Consider the following 17683-nt stretch of genomic DNA (forward strand, 5'->3'; position numbering starts at 1 on the left):
AGACTTGTTTTGTTCTTCAGGCGGAAGGCAGGGGGGAACATATCGACGAGGTCTGTGTCTGAGTGCAGCCGGCTGTCCAAGTTAAAGTCAGTGCTCATTAATGCATTTGATTACTCTTCAGGCGAGGGCCGAGCAGCAGCCGACCTGAACACGCGCGCAGACAGAGCAGCTTTTTGGGGACACAGGTCGATACGGAGACACTTCAAAAGAGCAACGAAGAGGAGGATATTGGAGAGGAATGTGCTGTTAAGTTAGACTAAATCCTGAGAATGGAGGCAACGGTCATGGCGGACCAAACTGTATTTAAAGGGGAACTACTGTTTTTTTACAACCTGGACCTTATTTGTAGCATAAAATACGATCGTTTACTCACCCATATAACTTTTGTGTCATTTGCACTTGTTTAGGAAATAACTAGATCAACGTATATCAATATAGCGGGAGTGACAGGGCACCGAGAAGCAGCCTCTAAATAGGTAGACACACTAGTGCTATTCCCCATTGAGTCCAGAGTTACCTGTTATCATCATCCAGGGTCTGTAGATTGACCTACAGACCCTGGATGATGTCATCTCTGAGCGGCGCGCTACCCGCAACGGTCGGCTTGTTTACCTGTAATTTGCTACTGCTATGGTTCGTCCACAACCTCAGAATCGGAAAAATATTCAGCCATGTTGCAAAAAACTAGCAGTAGCAATTTACAGGTATACAAGCCGACCGTCGTGGGTGCGCGCCGGGTCTGTAGGTCAATCTACAGACCCCGGATGATGATAACAGGTAACTCTGGACTCAATGGGGAATAGCACTAGTGTGTCACAACAAAATATTGGCGAAATGAACGAGTTTCATGGCAGATAATGCGTTATTTAGAGGCTGCGTCTCAGTGCTCTGTCACTCCCGCTATATGGGGATCTAATTATTTCCTAAACGAGTGCAAATGACACAAAAATTATATGGGTGAGTAAACGATCGTATTTTATGCCAGAAATAAGGTCCAGGTTGTAAAAAACAGTAGTTCCCCTTTAAGTGTCTCTTACTTCATAGCTCAGCAACAAACAAACCTCTTGACTTTATCCTAACAAGTCGGTCAAGACACCGCTGCAAATAACAATCATTTCCATTATTAACTAATCTGCTGATTGTTTCTTCTTTTAATCAACCATTGTTGGAGCTATTCAACTCTGTAAAGAAAATAAATAAATAAACCCAATCGCTGATGAGCCAAAGACAATTTTTTCTCACCAAATGGTCCACGTGGTTTACATTAGCACACAGAAATATGAACAGTTGATGAAGACGACTTGATGAAGGAAAAAGCTGCAAGAAGAACAAACAAGAAGTGATTGTTTGTTCAACTGCCGTGTCCAAACTGTCGAGCTCAACAGTAGCGTTCGGATCATGGTTGACTCTATAATGACAAGAAGCTCCAACTGGCGTTTTAAACATGTCTGCTAAAGGAATTACTTCAAGGCACCCTGCGGAGATGTCTTATATACAAACCAACGTCTGTTTACATATAGTGTTACTAATTATATGGCATTATGTGTTTATGCTGGAAGTCTAGCGAACTTGTTGAGTGCATTTTGTTCCTCATATAACACTGCCAAAGCCAAGTTTAGAAAGATCTGAAATACTGTTGTGCTCCAGTATGTGTGATATATATAAAAAATAAATAAATAAAAAAAAAACAGGCACACAGCTGTAAAAACAATCCTCTGTCAGGCTTCTAGCTCTCAAAAGGGCCAAGCGGTGCATTTAAGCAATTAATCCTAAATCCGCATTAAAACCGGATAGAATTTCTTTAATTACTACTAAAAAACTAAATATTGATGGTAATTACACATACGGTATATTCAGAAAAAAAAATAATAATGTGGTGCAGAAAGAGATAGTGGGAAGAGTAAGGAGTGAAAAATGAAAATGAAGGGAAAAAGTGTAAGTTTTAATTAAAAATCAGAACTAGCTCACAGTTATGTGCCTTCACCAACTACACATCTACGTCGGTCTAAGATTCATAGAATATATATGTAATAAAGAGGAATTTAATAAGTGTTTTTTGCAGAACATTGTGATATTACAGTGATATTGACCTTTGACGTTTTGGAGATTAAGTGACATATTTTATCCTATTATACATATATGGGATTTTTTAATTTTTAATTTTAATCATAATTAGGAATGAACTCTTGATTTACACCGTGACCTTTGACCACCAAATCCTAATCATCCTTGAGTCCAAATGAACATATGTGACAAATACGTAGAAATATCCTTAAGGTATCCCTCAAATATCACGTTCACAAGCTGAGCTACGCCCCAAAAGGTCAAAGTAACCACGACCTTTTGCCCTTTGAACATCAAAGTCTAACCCCCTTCATCCCTGAGCCCAAGTGAACATTTCTGCCAAATTAAAACAAACTCCCTCAGGACATTCCTGGGATATCACATTTCATAAGAATGACAGTGACCTTCGACAAACAAATTCAACATTCACTCTTGAATCCAAATGAAGAATTACGGTAAATTTTCCAGAAACTCCCTCAAGACATTCCTCAGATATTGACATACACAAGAATGACAACCCAAAAAAAAAAAAAAAATAGTGTCTTTGGCCACAGCCGTTGCCAACACAGTAAGAGAAGAGAAGGCTATTTGTTAGACTCTACCACCGGCAGGGCCGAAATGTAGATCCACAACAACAGAAATCCTCCGGCCCCTTCTAGTTTGGTACAGTAAATTCCATCTTGACCATAACTGCATATGGCTACTTCCAAAATCCACAGAGACAAAGACAGACAAAGAGAGTGAGAGGCAAAGTAGGAAAACTAAAGCGACCTTTTCTTGACATGAAAGCATGGAAACTCTGGATGGTAGCTGAACGTTCCCCCCGCTCGCTCTGACAGACATAATCCACAGCCATTAGCAGTTAAAAGTTGACTAAATACATCATGTTATATTTGACATTCAACATCCTGAAAGGACTAAACGCCCGTCTACAAAGACTGGAGGGGATTGAGGAGATGGACAACGCTTTGTGTGTGTGTGTGTTATCCTGTGTTTGTGAGGCTGGTCAGAGTGGTTCTATTTATCTCTAATTACAGTCAAATACCTGAACAAAGTTTCCAGAGGAGATTCCACCGCAGCTGGCAGCTATTCAGCTCGCCCGCTCCCGTGTGTGTGCGTGTGTCACTTTCGTTGTTTTAACTAGGGCGTCTGTGTATGCGCGTGTCGGCCCATGTCAAAAGGTCTATCCCATAATAACTGACAGCTATCATTATCGCTTCCTTTGTCTTTGCTCTCCCTCTAATCCGGCTAATTAAATCTGCTCATGTCAATATACAATTTAATCCGCGATTACGTTTGATTGAGCCGCCTGGAGCCTCGCTGTCATTCCCTCCTGCCGGCAAAAACTCAGCTACTGACAAGCTGGACCAGAGCGGGAAAAGAGGCCTCTTTCACTTCCATCTTCTCCAGTGTTTCACACTGACCGTCGGACAAACACATCCTTCCCACCACAAACCTACAGCCGACATGAGAGAGCTGGCAAACATGCACAGCGGAGGAGCTCTGATTGTACACGCAGAGTGGTAATTACACCTAAATTGAGGGCACATGGTAATCTGCGTTAGGTCATCTCTAATTCCACTTACATTTCCACATTTTTGGACTAATTAAAACTGCAAATAATCAGAGAGAGGAAGAGAGAGAGAAAGAGAGAGGGAGAGAGCATGCATAGGCGGACACGGCATCTTTGAGATGAGCCAGTAGAAGAATGTTCCCATCACATCATTGAAGCGAAATTAAGTGCACACTCTTTTGATTTTAACAAGACAAGAGAGCAGAAGTCTTCTTTTAAAAGAGAGAGAGAGGGGAAAGAAAGAGTCTGGAAAACTGAAAGCTCAGCAAAAATACTTGCAGATTGCAACGTGTTTAATTGAAAAGAACGTCAGAGCAAAGTTAGCGACGGGGGAAGATGGGCGACAAGAGGTTTGTGCCACTTATATTTCAGCTGGTCGATGAAACCGAGAGACTTAAACTTTCAGGACTGCCTCTCCCACCCTACGGCAAATTGAAGTGAGATGAGGAAAAAGGGGAATTTGCTATTCTCAGAGCCTTTGCCCTTCGAGGTGAAGGAAAAGAACAGAATATGAATGGGTAGAGGAGGTGGGAGGGGGGGACGCTTCAGAAGATGAAAACAAGCCTTGAAAGGCAACTGTTGCAATATAACCAACTCTGGCATAAATACTGGATGAACGCCAATAAAAAATGCAGGGTAGATGTCAAAAGCTGAGGGGCACAGACACACCAGAGTCACCTGCCTTTCACACGGCGCTCTTAGCCCAGGGTTATCCACAGCCCCGGGCTGATTTGGCCCCGGGCTAACAAGCAATGAAAGAGCAAGAGTCTGTAAACAAAATCTGGAGACACTCTAGTAGGCGTGGAGACATCCTTGGCATTATATTAACAACTTTCAATTGTCATTCCTTTTTTAAAAAAGAAAATATATCTCAACTTCACTTTAAGTCTCCAAAATTGTCTGTGACATTTCCTTTGATTTCGAATTTATGGTTTAAATTGACACAATACTGACAAGAGAAACAGTTAAACACCAGAGATACTGCTGTTATTATTGTTAGTGTCAGTAGTGGTAAAAAGTCTGCACCTTATACGCCGGTCAGCCATAACATTATAACCACCTGCCTAACATTGTGTAGGTCTCCCTTGTGCCTCCAAAACCTTCTGAGGGTGTCCTGTGGTGTCTGGCAACAGAACGTTGTTAGTGGGGGGCCTCTGTGGATCATCCCACAGATACTTGATCAGTTTAGGATCTAGTGAATTTGGAGGCCAGGTCAACACCTTGTGCTGTTTTTCATATTTTCTGAGTTGTTACTAACCGTTTTTGTGTGTGTGGGATGGCTGCTGCCATCGAGGAGTGCCATTGCTATGGGGTGGGGGTGCCTGGTCTAGTCTCGGTGGGTGGTACATGTCTAAATAACATCCACATGAATGCCAGGTCCAGAGGTTTCCCAGCAGAACATTGTATTGTCACAAGATGATCAATGTTATTCACGTCTCCTGTCAGTGGTCATAATGTTGCGGCTCATCAGTTGGCCAGACAATCCTGCGATTAGTGGACACCCTGCTCTGCTACCACAGCCACAGTGGAGAGGTTGCGATCCCTCCCCTGCCAAAAAAAGCTTTTTAACCGTCAGGGCTTAATATGGTCTTAACGCAGAAAAAACAAACCCTCCAGCATGGAGCTAAAAACCACAGCCATGACAAGAAAGTGGGGGGAAGGAAAGAAAGAAAGAAAAAAAAATGTATGTGGGTGTGCACATGACAGAGAAAAAAGGAGAGGGTGAGCGAAAGACCACACAGAAACATCCTGCAGCAATTCAATTATTCCATTTTGGAGGAGGAGGAGGAGGAGGAGGAGGAGGAGGGAGAGAGGGCAGATCAGAGTGAGTGAACGGCTCATCCTCATCTGTGATTGATTAGGACGGACAGACACAGGAACATATCACAAAAGATGAAGGGAAGGAGAGGAGAGGAGAGGAGAGGCCTTATAACATAGTCTTAAGAGGCTTTCACTTCAGTCCCATGACTTTGCAATTTATAGCACACTAAAAACCAAGGAGCCCATCTCAAAGCGTTTCCCTGGATCAATTCATGTAGAGAACAAGGGTTGAGTCCACACAATGGCCCCACAAGTGTTCAGCCATTCATTCTTTTCTTTCTTTTGCATAAACCTTTCAGAGAAGCCTTTCCCATCTGAACTGAAAGCTTTTACCTGCTGTCTATGAACAGCAGACCTGGTGAGAAATAACATCTCGAAAGAACAAGAGGCTGAGTCACCTTTTACCTTCGTCATATCCGATATTACTCATATTATGACAAAATAAAGCCACCGGCCTGTATCATTTGACGTCGGGAGTCTAAATGAGCACAAAGGTAAATCTATTATATTCGTGCATATGTCGGGATCTCAAAGCACCAGACGTGCAGTGTTTAAAAGACTGTAATAACAACTATTTCCCCACCAATCAACACAAATCCGTTTTCCCTTTATCTGAGAAGTTGGAGGACAGAACCCTAGGTCGCATTTCAAGCTGTCAGACAGAATAAGTGCTTTCTGGGTCGTCTTAACTCCTGGAAAAGTTAATGACAATTTTAGGCCAAGCAACCAGAGTGCCTAGACATAACAATTCCCATATAAGCTCAGCTCATTTCTCTCTGCCCTGATGACGGGAAGCCAAAATAACTGCAACGCTCCAGCATCTGAAAAATGACTGCGTGAAAATGATACCGCCGCGCTGAAATGTTATCGGCAGCAATATTAATCTCTCACCTAGCGGTAATCGCTAATTACATATACTATTAAGTTGATGAATGGAGTTTTAACAAACTGCGCTATTGTTAACAACTGGACTAATTCATCAAGGTCATGATTACTCGTGGACTCCAAAGAAATATTAGCAGGAAGAAGAAAGGAGGACGATCTGCATAATAGAGAGCTAGAAACTAATAAAACAAATAAATATTAATAATGATAATAGTAATAATGATAGCAGTACATTTTCTTTCTGTATCAGAGCCTAATTTCTAACGACAAACATGGTAAAATATTTGGTTGGGAATTGAGTAATAAGCAACTTAGCATTAGCATCAACAAGCTGTGGCCTGCAAAGGGGAAGGAGGGTGTTTTCAGGAAAATAGTGACATCTAGTGGTGGTTTGAGGTACTCCGTCACTTTCTCTTGCACCTGCTTGTCTTCAAATAGGACATGGCCACGGCTCATCTGCAAGGTCACAACGTATGAGGCAAAACCAGCTGTCCTGAGAGCAGTTCTTAAACTGATTACGGCATAAGTTAGCGAACTTAAAGTTGGCATGGGCTACAAAAATCATGCCAATCATACAGATTCTCAGCCTTCAATATCACAGTTAACAACATTAACAAATACAAGTGACAGAGCCACAGTAATCCGAATGTATTTTTATACCTCTGTGCCTGAGAACGCACACTTCCTGCACGAGCAGAGATCCAAAAGAACAACAAGCGCACAAAAAAAAAAAGCAGAGAGTGCTAAACCAGAAGAGTGGAACTGACCATTTTGTTCTCTTGCAAGTAGAGTCTCTGCAGTTTAGGACATCCTTTAGCCAAGGCCACCATGCCCTCGTCTGAGATACCATAGCACTGACCCAAGTGGATGTCCTTCAGCTCACTGCAGTGCTCTCCCAGCTGAGGACAAAAAAAGGAGAAGCTGTTAAGAAGAAGCAAAGATCTTTTGAACTCTTGTGTCTGCACTTCGCCTATGTACCTTTTTCAGTGCTCCATCTGTCAGTTTGTCCTGGTTGCCCACGTGCACCTTCACCAGGAGAGGGCAGTGTGTGGCCAGGGCCGACAGAGAGGTGTCACCCAGCTGCTTGCAGCGATAAGCGATGTACTTCTGCAAGCCCGGGCATTGTGACGCCAGGGAGGACACGCCGTGGTCATGGACGCCCCTGCAATCCGAGATGTTAATCTCTGTCACATTCTGCCTCCGAGAAGCTATTTTCACCAGGAGATCATCGTTCACCTGGGGAACAAGGAAAGGGAGATAGAAGTCAGGACAGGAACGACAAACGTTTTATGATTACAAAGGCTTGAATGTCTAAAATGTTAAATCAGAAAAACTGGAAAAAGGCATTTTAGTCTCTCACTTGCTGTAGGCCACTGAGGTCGATTTGCTTCCAGAATTGGAAGTCCAAGCACAGGTCCCTCCAGTACTTACAAACCAGTGAGGCACAGAGACAGCGCTCTTTCACTGTCAAGTGGGACAGCACCTGGAGGGAGAAAGAAAAACAGGAGTTTCTCGTCTGTTAGCAGCCATTCAACAAGAATTCATCCTTAATTGACATTAAGCACAGCATGTTACCAATCACTCAATGTATGCCTTAGTATTCTAGAGTCTTTTCTGTGCTTAATCACTGGAAAACTTTAAATATAAGCATGAGACCAAGTGATGAAGTGAAGATGTCTGACCTTTAGAAGAATGGAGGAAGGCAGGTGGTTGATACTTAAGTGATCAGCAGCGTCAGAACTTCTCGCCGGGCATTCCTCGTAATGGTGCAGGCAGCAGGGGGACGAGCCTGAACTGTGGGGTAACCCACAGCAGCCGTCAGCAGGTGAGGAGGAGGAGGAGGAGGAGGAGGAAGAGGAAGCCGCGGAGGAGGAGGAGGGAAGTGGACAGAGGGGAAGGTGGCAGTGGCCAGTTTCAGAGTTCGAGGCGACGTCTCCCCCACCTCCTCCCACTCCCCCGTTCTCCAACCCTCCATCAGGAGCAGCGAAGGCACAGCGTGGCTGCTTACAGGGGGTGCCCCTCTGCACCTCTGAGCACTTCCTCTTACACACCTGCAGAGACACACACACACACACACAGGTGAGTCAGCTGGAACCTTTAATCTACAGTCTGAAAGAACCGCACGCCATCCACCTAGAGAAAGCATCACCCCTAATATTAGATCCTCCAAATGAAACAAGGACTAGAAAGTGAAACACTAAACACTATGACTACTGATTGGTAAACTTAGTCTCTTCAGTGCACAAACTCCCCATCCTCCTACCATCTCAGTGTATTCGCTGGTGCAGCCAGACACAGGCACGGGTATGGGCACGGTCACAGACACACCAGCGGTTCGGAAGAGCGCTGGCGCTGGTATCAGTTTGGCAGGGACGGCGGACAAAAGGCTCCTCCCTTGGCCCTCCCAGATGGCTAGTTCCCTCGGCGACAACAGGAACTTGGAGCAGTCTTCGGGTGATGCGAGTGCTGCGTAGCGCTCAGCGAGCTTTGAGGCAGCTGCAGCTCCGATGCCGACTCCACTAACGACGGGGACGCTGATTCCAGTGACGCTGTTGTGACGGCACCCGTTGACGGCGGCCTCAAGATGATCGCTGTCGTCGTCGTCGAGACCACTGCTGTTGCTGTGGACTATGAAGCAGAGCATGCAAGGCCCTTGTAGGAAACAGTTCCTCTTCTTCTTCTTCCTGTGATCTAACTTGCGGGTTCTCTTCTTTAGGCGGTAACCATTTTTCGAGAGAAGATGGCCCATATAGATGATTCAAGGAAACTCTGGAACAGCAGGAATATGTTCATTAGAAAAATGCATCATTTAAGACCCCAATCATCATGCAAGGTTTGATATTAACACAAGCAGCAACAAGAACTATAAAATTAGCAAGGCAACAAGCAATATGAAATGAAGACCTAAAGCAAAACATTCAAAGAACATTCAGAAGAGATTTCAATGTTTCAGTCAGTGCATATAAAATGATGAGGTTCAATATGTGCATGGTGTGGTGGACTCTTCTTATTACCAATAACACATTATTAATACACCACATACAACAACATTTCAGTAATTGTGCCTTTTTTTAAAGTTTCTGTTTCCTAAATAGTTGTCGTTACAACAACCACGTTTTCTAGTGCATATAAAATAATTTGAAAAAAACACAGAAATGATCAAATCTCAGTTATTTTTAATCACTTCCCGTGATCTTTCTCTCTGTTCTCAAGGAATATCTTAAAAAGATACGTTCGTGCTCTTTCAAGCCTCTCCCTCTGGATTTAATTATTCTTTTAAGGTTGCAGTCTTTTTAAAAACCTCTTTCTTTTGCATCCCCAGACACTGAGTCTTTCTTCAGCTGCTGTAGAGGAAATTTCATATTAAATGTTAAAGAGGAGTTTTCGCATTAACCTTGAATTATAGCTCTGGAGTTGGATGAAGGTGGGTGGAGCGTTCAGCACTGATGCGAACTTCATGTCAACTTCAGGATGTAATTTTGTGCAAAAAAATGGGGACAATTTAACCGAGGGTTGTCTTCATGGCCACTATAGACGGCGACCAAAAACTGCTAATGTAAATGAAGGCTTGTGAGTCAATATCCAAGACTACCTTGTGTGTCAAGAACAATAAAGATAGATCTATATACACCCAACTTCAAGTTCATTAGGTCCACTAGTAAAAATGAAATGGCTTTCTGATATAACACTATACCATACTACTATACATCTATATGTGCACTAAATTCCCCTTCATGATTGGAATAATGTTCAGTTTATGTTGAAACAGCGTGGTGTTTGATATTTCTGTTATTTAGCCTAGCCCACTGACTAAAACAGGGTTTTGTCAGAAAAATAGGAACGTATGTAGGTGCAAGACAACACTATTCAATAGTACTACAAACCACAGCCTCCATATGGACGAGACTTTGTGCAGGACTGTTATATAAGAACGGTTTCACTTTGACTGCTGTACCTAATGAACTGGCAAGTGCATATATGCCAGATCAGACATTTTAACACATTTCACAAAACATCCTAGCTTGGTGCTCTTGTTTGCAATAATAAACCATATGTTGAGTGTAAAGCCAAATCTCCATAATACAGCACACAACACATGAGCAGCAAGGTCTGCATTTTTAATGAACCCTCTATTGAAGCCAAATGCTAATAACTCAGATTGCATTGCCCGCGTTTTAAAACCCAAATTAAAGTACAGCTGGGGAACAGCAACAACGGGTCCTCTGGTGTCTCCACAATCAAAACATAAAGATGTAAACAGTGAACAGGTGGTCATTTGTTTAGCACACACACACACACAACCACACACACACAAAGCAGTCTAATCGTGTCGGTTGTGTTTTGCCTGAAATCACAGCAGGATTATGTGTAATATTTAGGCAAACTCAACGCAGTCACGCCCGGATTTAGAGAAAAAAAGACACGGCTCCACTGCTGCTGACACAATTCAGGGTTTTTTCTTCTCTGACAGGCTAGCTTGCTCTATCACCAGATGCTAAGTTAGCTGTAGCTACCCAACAAGAAACATCTCTCACCACTTCACACGGTGCTCCCACACGCCGGACGGTGCTCGCATAATACTGCTATGCTGCACGGTCAAGGTGAGCGCTGACAGGTCCCGGCAGGAGAGACGCGGACGCCCGAAAACCTGCTACTGAACTGCCGTAGTGTTTATCCAAACAGTGGCAGCCCTGGCTCTGCCTCTGCTGCTGCTCTTGAGGACGACACTTCCGCACAGAGAGGGCAGCGCGACGGAAGCCGACGAGGGCGATTCGTAATTCAACATTAGGAGCTTTCCTGCAGCCCTGTGATAGACTGGCGACCTGTCCAGGGTGTACCCCGATGACAGCTGGGATAGGCTCCAGGACCCCCGCCGCGACCCTTCACGGGACAAGCGGTTACAGAAGATGAATGGATGAATGAATTAATGAATTGTATACAACTGAGGTAGAGTTCTGAGGCAGTCAGAACTACCTGGAGCTAAACCCGCTCAAAACTGTGGAGATGACAGTTGACTTCAGGAAGAGACCCCCATCAACCCCTCCTCTCACAATACTCAACAGGACAGTCCCCACAGTGGAGTCTTTATGGTTCCTAGGGTCCACAATCGCATGGGACCTGAAGTGGACCTCCCACATAGACTCTGTAAGGAAGAAGGCCCAGCAGAGGCTGTACTTTCTGCGTCAGCTCAGGAAGTTCAACCTGCCTCAGGAGCTGCTGATCATCTTCTACACTGCAATGATCCAGTCTGTCCTGACCACATCAATCACTGTCTGGTTTGGATCCGCCACCAGGCATGACAGGGACAGACTGCAGAGAACAGTCAGGGCTGCAGAGAAGATCATTGGTACCGATCTTCCCTCCATCCAGGAGCTGTACCGGTCCCGGGTCAGGAAGCGGGCCAGGAAAATCTCCCCAGATCCCTCACACCCTGGTCACAACCTGTTTAGACTCCTCCCCTCAGGTCGGCGTTACAGAGCACTGTACGCCAAAACCACGCGTCATAAGGACAGTTTCTTCCCCCGGGCTGTCACTCTGATGAACTCTGAGCAGTCAGAGTGTGAGACCATTCACATGAACATTAAACAATAACTCTGCACTATTGTATATACTCACTGTACAAAACCCTGGTTTGGTGTATATATCTGCTCTTATCCTATATTTTATGTGTACAGATTGAGTTTTATTTTATTTTTATTTCACTTATTTAAATTGTTTCTGTACTAGAGAGAAAAGTTGCTGGAGTCAAATTCCTTGTATGTGCACATACTTGGCCATTAAAGCTGATTCTGATTCTGATTCTGAGTTCAAGTTTCAAGTATCCCTAACCTCAGTTCCAGTGTGTACCTGGTCATAAATTAACATTTTATTTTTTTTGTAGAATTTTTTTGTATTGATAATTACATCCAAGTTCAAAACCTATTTGTGTGTTTGATCCAAAGATAAAACACTTTGAGCTGTTTGACAGCTGAAATGGGATGGCCAAGCATGACTGCATGACCTTAAGACCAGGAATGCACCACTGTAGCACAGTATAAACTACATATTAACTTTTATTAATGTCTAGCTACCTTTAACACTGCTGTTACAGTGTGTGCACATATTTTTGTAAATGGTGCATATTTCTAAGGAAAGCAAGTCAGCTGTGTTTACTAAGGTTACCGCAGATGAACTGACATTCCTCAAACATTAAGTGGTAGCATTCTTGCAGCAAGTTTGGTTGGTATCTGGAGCACTGGCAAAATATTCTAATGAATCTGACACCTGTCGTCTACTACCTTATCGACCACCTTGCAGTGGATTTGGAGTGGATTTGGATCTTTATAAGTCTGAGAACGTGGCTGTATCTGTTCGTCAAATAAAAAGCTGTCATGTTGGATGGCAGAGAGGGTTTAACAGCATCTGTTGTTGTGATGCATTGTGGGAAAACAAGCGTGCAGTCCAGCTTTTTCTGTCTCTAATAATAAATAAGATTACTTTTTTGCAACTAAATCATTGGGGTATCCCTTTAATAGTTAAACACCAACATAATACCCATGACCAACTCTATTTTACAATGAATTTTGCAATGCAGAAAGCTCAGAAAACAGCATGTAAATGATTGTTTTAATCATATGCAGTGATGCACATGTACTGTATACAAACGAACATATTATAAAGCTGCTCAATACGAAAGAAGCCACTGCTCTAATAAGAAAAAATAAGGTCAGACCACAGTTTGCAGCTGCACGTGGGTACAAATATTTTATCTTTTAAAGAAAATGTCCTCCGGTCTTGTGAAACAAAAATTTGACTGTTTGGCCATAAATAATGGCTGTTATGTCTGGAGGAAAGGGGGAGTGGGCTTGCAGGCCAAAGAACACCATTCAATCTGGGAAGCATGGGGGTGGCAGCATCATGTTGTGGAGATGCTTTGGTGCACCTCAAACAAGGCATCGACCAGGAAGGTGAAGCTTGGCAAATTGGTCTTCCAAATGACAATATAAGAAGTATACTTCAAAAGTTGTGGTGAAATTGCTTAAGGACATTATAAAGCCCCAACCTCAGTCCGAAATATACTTTCTGGGCAGCACAGAGAAAGCAAGTGTGAACAAAAGAGGTCTACAAACCTGCCTGGTTACACCAGAACTGTGGAAGGCTACCTGAAACATTTGACCCTAGTTAAGCAATTTAATGACAGTGCTACTAAATACTAGTGAAGTGTATATAAACCTCTGACCCACTGGGAATGTGATGACATAAAGAAATCTTTCAACTATTATTATGATATTTCACATTCTTTAAAAAAAAGTAGTGATTATAAATAGACATAAGGCAGTGAATGTTAGCGAGGATTAAATGTGAGGAACTGTGGAAAAACTTTCTTGTTCTTTATGAAAAGGGTCCATTGACTTAATGAATTCCCTGTCAGACTTTCGTTGCCAGTGCCCTCTTCTATGGGGAGGCGGCACTAAGAGGAAGGGCACTTTGCGGTTGGACAAACTGATACAGAAGGCAGGCTGTGTGGTGGGGGCAGAGATGGAGTCCCTGACGTTGGTGGCAGAGGCAAGGACCTTGAACAAACTTCCGGTCCATCATGAACAATGTCCACCACCCTCTACTCGACACCATAGTCAGACAGAGAAGCTCGTTCAGTGACAGGCGGCTGTCTCTGTCTTGCTCCACGGACAGACTGAGGAGGGCGAACAAGTGGACTTTGGTCATTGCTGCAAATACTTTATATATTTACACAGCATTATATTCATTCATTCATTCATTCATTCATCTTCTGTAACCGCTTGTGAAGGATTGCAGGGCGGGGGACTGGAGCCTATCCCAGCTGTCATCGGGCAAGAGGCGGGGTACATCCGGGACAGGTCTCCAGTCTATCTCAGGGCTAACACAGAGAGACAGACAGCCATTCACACTCACTATCACACCTATGGAAAATTTAAAATCACTAATGAACCTAACAAGCATGTTTTTGGACGGTGGGAGGAAGTCAGAGGAGTTTTATACTGCATTATACATTCATATTATTATATAACTTAAATATCTTTATGATGAAGCTACTGGACACCGAATTTCCCATGGGATAAATAAAGTATCTATTTAATCTAATCTAATCTAATCTAACCACTTCAACCGTTTACCGTAAAAAAGTTGCATGGATCAGCAAAAAAGGCCCCAACAAGGACAAATTTGTCCCCATAACGTAGTAATACGTGCAAATTTGAGAGAGAAGAGTGGGAGAGAGGTAGGGAGAGAGACGAGGGAGAGAGGGAGGGAGAGAGAGGAGGGGGAACTCTCTCAGCACATGGGCGTGAATTTCCAGCCACCAGCTCCTCCAGGCTGAACGACATCTCCTAAAATAGCGCAGGCGAATTCGGAAGTCTCGAGAAAAAAAATGGCTGGAGCAGTTTTACCAATAACTCGACAAGTGACCAAAGAAAGCCGAGAAACGGGGTCCATCTCTGCGGATATCCACCTCAAAGATGTCGAGGACTGTTTGATATACGACAGGCACGGAGTCCCCATTCCGTTCAAGACGGTGTATCAGGACAGGAAATCGGTCATAATTTTCGTGCGGGTAGGAAAAACTTTTGTTCTTCTGATTAATTTTAGGCTACCCCCGCACGAATATACGTCCGTAAGCTGGTTTGGAGTTTCGAGTAAAGTAGATCGAGCCTATAAAAGGTGGTGAAAGTATCTCCAGGTGAGTCCTCTCCCAACTTTCGCATGCTATAGGTGGAAGAAGACGAATGGAGAGATCACGTCTATAGGTGAAGACAGATTGATCAGAGTTATAGGTGCAAGATGTGAGGTGGATCTTTAACAATTATACACTGTTAATATATATATTTACTATATGTCTTTGCAGAATTTCTTGTGCTACAGCTGTAAAGAGTATGTGGACGATTTGAGCAAAATACCAAGAGAAGCCCTGCAGGTAAGTCTTCACATGCAGGGAAGTAACAACAGAGCTGCACATTTGAAAAAGAAATTACAGCAAAATATAAAATTGTGCAGGTGTACTGAGATGAGGAGTCATCTAAATTTTAAGTTGTGACAAATCCTGTCTTCTCTGTGTGTTTAAGGAAGCTGACATTAGACTGGTTGTGATTGGCCAGTCTGCCCATCAACATATAGAGGTATTTTATTTTCTCAATATAAATATATACACCGATCAGCCACAGCATTAAAACCACTGACATTAGAAGTAAATACCATTGACCATGCAATGTTCTGCTGGGAATTTTTTGGACCTGGCATTGGTGTGGATGTTAGACATGTACCACTCACCAGAACAGGCACCCCCCACCCCATAGCAGTGACACTCCTTGATGGCAGCAGCCATCCCCAGCAGGATGCAGCCTGACATAGACACACACACAAAAACAGTTTAGGAACAACTCTAAGAAAGTATAGTATTATCTATGGGATGCACTGGAATAAGTCTGATCCACAGAGGCCCCTCCCCTCAACCCACAGGACCCAAAGGCCCCCCACTAACAACATCCTGTTACCAGACACCACAGGACACCCTCAGAAGGCCCATGTCCTTTCTCTGATGAGTCACAACTGTTTTGGAGGCACAAGGGAGACATACACAATATTAGGAAGGTGGTCATAATGTTATGGCTGATCGGTGTATATCATCTCTTCTGATCTCATCTTTTCTGCGAGATCAGAAGAGATGGTTCCCTCTTGATTTGAGTTTTTATTTCTTATTAATGGATGTTATTAATAGTTTTTTTAATATACCCTGCTGAAACAATATCTTCTGTATCTTTTGATTCCTAATAGAAAATAAACCTGAAACCTGTCCCTCTGACTCTCATCTAGCCATTCTGCTTGCTGACGGGGTACCCATATGAAATATACGTGGACCCGGAGAGATGCATCTACCAAAAGCTCGGGATGAAGAGAGAAGAGACATATAGTGAATCTGGTATGCAATATGTTGCTGCAAACTTCCTGCAGTATGAGGCAGCTTCCTTTTTGCGATGGTGACTAACGAGAGCTTGCATGTGTATGTATTTGTGTACTCAGCGCAGCCTAGTCCTCATGTGAAGTCTGGTATATTTGTGGGCCAGTTGAAGAGTATATGGAGAGCCATGACTAGTCCTGCGTTTGACTTTCAGGGTGACCTACACCAGCAAGGTGGAGCCATCATTGCGGGACCTGGTAAGCCGTCCTTTATTTTTCTTCTTTCGTCTGTGTAAATATCATAGTTTCACCATCTTTCTTGGTCTATTTCTTCTCCCTGCAGGCTCTCAAGTTCATTTTTCCCATTTCGACATGAACCGCCTGGACCACATGCCCATTAACTGGCTCCTTCAGCTCGCCGGAGTTCAACAGACCCTGGACTTCAGCAATAAGCCAAAGATCATCCATGTGTAGCTACCTGCCCGCCTGAAAGTGGGCTTCACTTCGCGCCACTGTTGTAACAGTTTACAGTTTATACAGTGGTGTCTAAAAGTCTGAGATCACTGTTGAAGATACTTTATTAATATCATCTTAACAGCTGTTTTATGTGTTATATCAGGGCTCAAAGATGCAAACCAGAGGGTGTAGCATGTTCCCGAATTTTGGACTTCTACTTCTCCTTGGGTTGGGTGCGGGTAATTTGGTGCACGTGTCCATTTTTAGAGTAGCAAAACTCCCCCGGGTGTCTTCTTACATGCCCTTGTGTTACTGCCTCAAATCTCATTCATCAGACTTCTTCCACTATGAAGTGCTAGCACGTCTTAGCACTCCTCTACTCGTCCTGTGGGACACTACGTCGGGTCCTTCCTCTGACATGACTTTTACTGACCTTGCTTCCTTTATTCAGCAAATCTGTACCGGTAATGCGGCTTCTCTATCTCTCAGTGAACAGAAGTCTACGTATTGATCACCTGATGTTTTCTGTAAATGAGTTAACAGTCAGTGCAGCGCTTATTAGCCGACGCAGCAATAGAGCAGGATCGTCTGTTTACAGATTTACATGAATATGACTCATATGATGATCTGAAGGGTTTTTTTTTTCAGACGGGTAAAGGTCACCTTACTATAGATGATATTTTCCAGATATTCCATATGCATTTCATAAGCCAGTTAAATGAAAACTTTGTAAAGAGCTGTCCTTGAAGTAGAAAGGTGCATGCATGAGTTGTGCAAGAGGGTTATGAATGCATACATGTTTTTGATCATATTATCTGATATTTTTTCTATCATCGATGTTATATTTTTCTGTTTTGTTGTACAGTTGTGTTCCCGTACTTGCAGTAAGATGCTCATGCACTGTTTTTACTGCATTATCCGTGACACCCAGAGTGTTTAATATATTGTAAATAAAGTTTTATTATTATTTCTTGA

At 43.2% G+C, this 17683-nt stretch overlaps 2 protein-coding genes across 3 annotated transcripts in view; one reads left to right on the plus strand and one right to left on the minus strand.

Annotated features, from left to right (window-relative positions):
• fbxl17 (F-box and leucine-rich repeat protein 17) overlaps positions 1 to 11330 on the minus strand; it is a 218349-nt gene extending 207019 nt beyond the window's left edge. For both annotated transcript variants that reach the window (XM_084551370.1, XM_084551369.1), the window contains exons 1-6: positions 10879 to 11330; positions 8607 to 9112; positions 8026 to 8394; positions 7704 to 7826; positions 7322 to 7579; positions 7111 to 7242 (exon numbers count right to left, since the gene is read on the minus strand). In XM_084551370.1, coding sequence (XP_084407496.1) covers positions 7111 to 7242; positions 7322 to 7579; positions 7704 to 7826; positions 8026 to 8394; positions 8607 to 9092 — 1368 coding nt within the window. In that variant the 5' untranslated portion in view covers positions 9093 to 9112; positions 10879 to 11330. The remainder of the gene's footprint in view (positions 1 to 7110; positions 7243 to 7321; positions 7580 to 7703; positions 7827 to 8025; positions 8395 to 8606; positions 9113 to 10878) is intronic.
• Positions 11331 to 14669: 3339 nt separating this feature from the next.
• prxl2c (peroxiredoxin like 2C) lies at positions 14670 to 17669 on the plus strand. The gene is made up of 6 exons (XM_084550825.1): positions 14670 to 14912; positions 15204 to 15272; positions 15421 to 15474; positions 16169 to 16274; positions 16376 to 16510; positions 16596 to 17669. The coding sequence occupies exons 1-6, from the start codon at positions 14730 to 14732 to the stop codon at positions 16724 to 16726; spliced, it is 678 nt and encodes a 225-aa protein (XP_084406951.1). The 5' UTR covers positions 14670 to 14729; the 3' UTR covers positions 16727 to 17669.
• The last annotated feature ends 14 nt before the right edge of the window (positions 17670 to 17683 follow it).

Source organism: Chelon labrosus, assembly GCF_963514085.1.
Source record: "Chelon labrosus genome assembly, chromosome: 9".
NCBI classification, from domain to species: Eukaryota; Metazoa; Chordata; class Actinopteri; order Mugiliformes; family Mugilidae; genus Chelon; species Chelon labrosus.

Bases quoted from the DNA above. Each gene is read 5' to 3' on its own strand.
- prxl2c (XM_084550825.1), top strand. From the start codon at position 14,730: ATGGCTGGAGCAGTTTTACCAATAACTCGACAAGTGACCAAAGAAAGC. The intron at 15,475-16,168 runs GTATTTTATTTT...ACTCTCATCTAG, and splicing joins CTGCCCATCAACATATAGAG to CCATTCTGCTTGCTGACGGG. The intron at 16,275-16,375 runs GTATGCAATATG...TTGTGTACTCAG, and splicing joins AGAGACATATAGTGAATCTG to CGCAGCCTAGTCCTCATGTG.